Raw genomic sequence first — 1,879 nt, 5'->3', positions numbered from 1 at the left:
TTGGGTGCCCTGTGACTCGGAGCCCATGTGCAGCAGATAGCAGGGGCCAGGGGCTTTCTCGAGGGAGACTCCAGAACGTGGACTGTGAGGAAACAGAGACGGTCGTCTAAGGATGGCTAAAAATCAGTGACAGGTGGGACACAGGTGCTATTTCCGGTGTTTAGACTGACCCAAGCCTGGGAAAGGGCAGGCTCTCCGTTCTTTTTTGCCAACTCTGCATAGCTGGGTACACATTCTGGAGCCCGGAACTCAGAGGCAGGAGGCCTGCAGACGTCTGTGTCCGTGCGCGAGGGAGGGAGGGAGGTGTGCGTGAGGCGGCGCTTGTCCAGAGCGGGTGCCTGTGGTGGGGCCCCTGTGCCGGCACCCCCAGCTGGTGCAGGGAACCCGGGCTGAGCTGAACCCCCTGCTCACACACAGGTCTCCGAGTGTGGCTGGGCAGCCCGGCGGGCGCCGAGCCTTCGCAGCCTGTACAGCGTTTGCAGGAACATGCACTCGTGGCTCAGGCAGGACCACAAGAACGTCTGCGTCGTGCACTGCGTGGTGAGTGAGGGGCTGCCCCGTCCCTGCCCATGACAGTGGGGGCCCACCTGGAGAGAAACCATAAACCAGGGGAAATAATCCCTGCTTTGGGGAAGCTCATGATCCGTTGAGGGGACAGAGAGCAGAAGTGAAGTCTGGGGTGCTGAGGCGGGAGGCCAGCGGGGCAGCTGGGTGTCCCGAGTGCTGGCGGAGGTCCGGGCGGGGTGCTGTTCCCCTGCATGATTACAGGCCTTTCCCAGGACTGCCCGAGGCCCCTCGCAGGGCTAGGTCACCTGCAGTGACCACTCTCGGGTAAGCCTCCTTGTCCAGGATCGAGTGCTCTGCTGAACGTCAGCAGCCTGCTGGCTTCCGAAAGCCAGGGACTGTTTGGGACGTCCCAGGCTCACGCTCGGACTCGGGGCAGGTCGTGAGGAGCGGGTTCTGTCCTGGTGACTGCAGCTGGCAGCCCCAGGCCCAGCCACCCCGGCATGGCCTCTGTCATTTCAAGGCAGACCCTGGAGGGAGTGGTGGCTGGCTGTGCCACGTGGGTCCCAGCCTGTGGTGGTCCCCGTGCCCTTCTTTACAAACACGAGGGCTCTGTCCGTGTGTCAGTCTGTCATCTCCCCGTGCGCTGAGGCCACTCTGCCTCATAGGACCCCCATCTCTGCCTCTCCTTACTGAGGCTGAGGATGGTAATTTCCAGTTTCACACCTGCACAGGGAGGGTTAGGTTTGTGGGGGTCACAGAAAGTGGAGTGCTTGCCACACTGGGCCTCAGAGACGAGTGCTGCCATTCTGGTGTTGATAAAAGTCCTCCCAGGAGGGATGAAGAGAGCGAGTATGGAAGGGAGGCAGGTGATGGAGGGGAGGCAGGTGACCATGAGGCCTGGGTGGGGACCGTGGCGGCGAGCAGCATCCAGCTGGACAAGCAGGCCGTCGTGGGCTTTTTGTTAAAGAGCCGTGACCTTTCTGGACTCTGCGTTCTTGCCCCAACGGGGGTGTCTTCCTAAGTTCCCCACCTGGGGAGGCCCTGCAGGGAAGCAAGGGGCCGGGAAGCCGCCCTCGCAGCAGGGCCGTGCGAGCCCATCCTGTGCCTCTGCCCTAGGATGGAAGAGCCGCCTCTGCCGTGGCCGTCTGCTCCTTCCTGTGCTTCTGTCGCCTCTTCAGCACCGCAGAGGCCGCCGTGTACATGTTTAGCATGAAGCGCTGCCCGCCGGGCATCTGGCCGTCTCACAAGAGGTACCATGGGGCCCACTTTGGGCTGTCGCACGAGCAGGTGCCACCCTTGGGCAGGCGGAGCCGAGGTTGTTGGGAGGTGGGGAGGGAGACCTGAGGGCCCGCGGACAGAAGTAGGCGGTGCC

At 63.0% G+C, this 1,879-nt stretch overlaps 1 protein-coding gene across 2 annotated transcripts in view; it reads left to right on the top strand.

The window, feature by feature from the left end:
* Window positions 1-1,879, top strand: part of GAK (cyclin G associated kinase) — a 43,072-nt gene that overhangs the window by 26,037 nt on the left and 15,156 nt on the right. For both annotated transcript variants that reach the window (XM_077750558.1, XM_077750557.1), the window contains exons 13-14: window positions 418-540; window positions 1,624-1,757. In XM_077750558.1, the coding sequence (XP_077606684.1) occupies window positions 418-540; window positions 1,624-1,757 (257 nt within the window). The remainder of the gene's footprint in view (window positions 1-417; window positions 541-1,623; window positions 1,758-1,879) is intronic.

Source organism: Crocuta crocuta, unplaced genomic scaffold (genome assembly GCF_008692635.1).
Source record: "Crocuta crocuta isolate KB4526 unplaced genomic scaffold, BGI_CrCroc_1.0 scaffold179, whole genome shotgun sequence".
Classification (NCBI taxonomy): Eukaryota; Metazoa; Chordata; class Mammalia; order Carnivora; family Hyaenidae; genus Crocuta; species Crocuta crocuta.
Note: the sequence above shows the minus strand (reverse complement) of the source record. Positions and strands in the feature narration are given on the sequence as shown.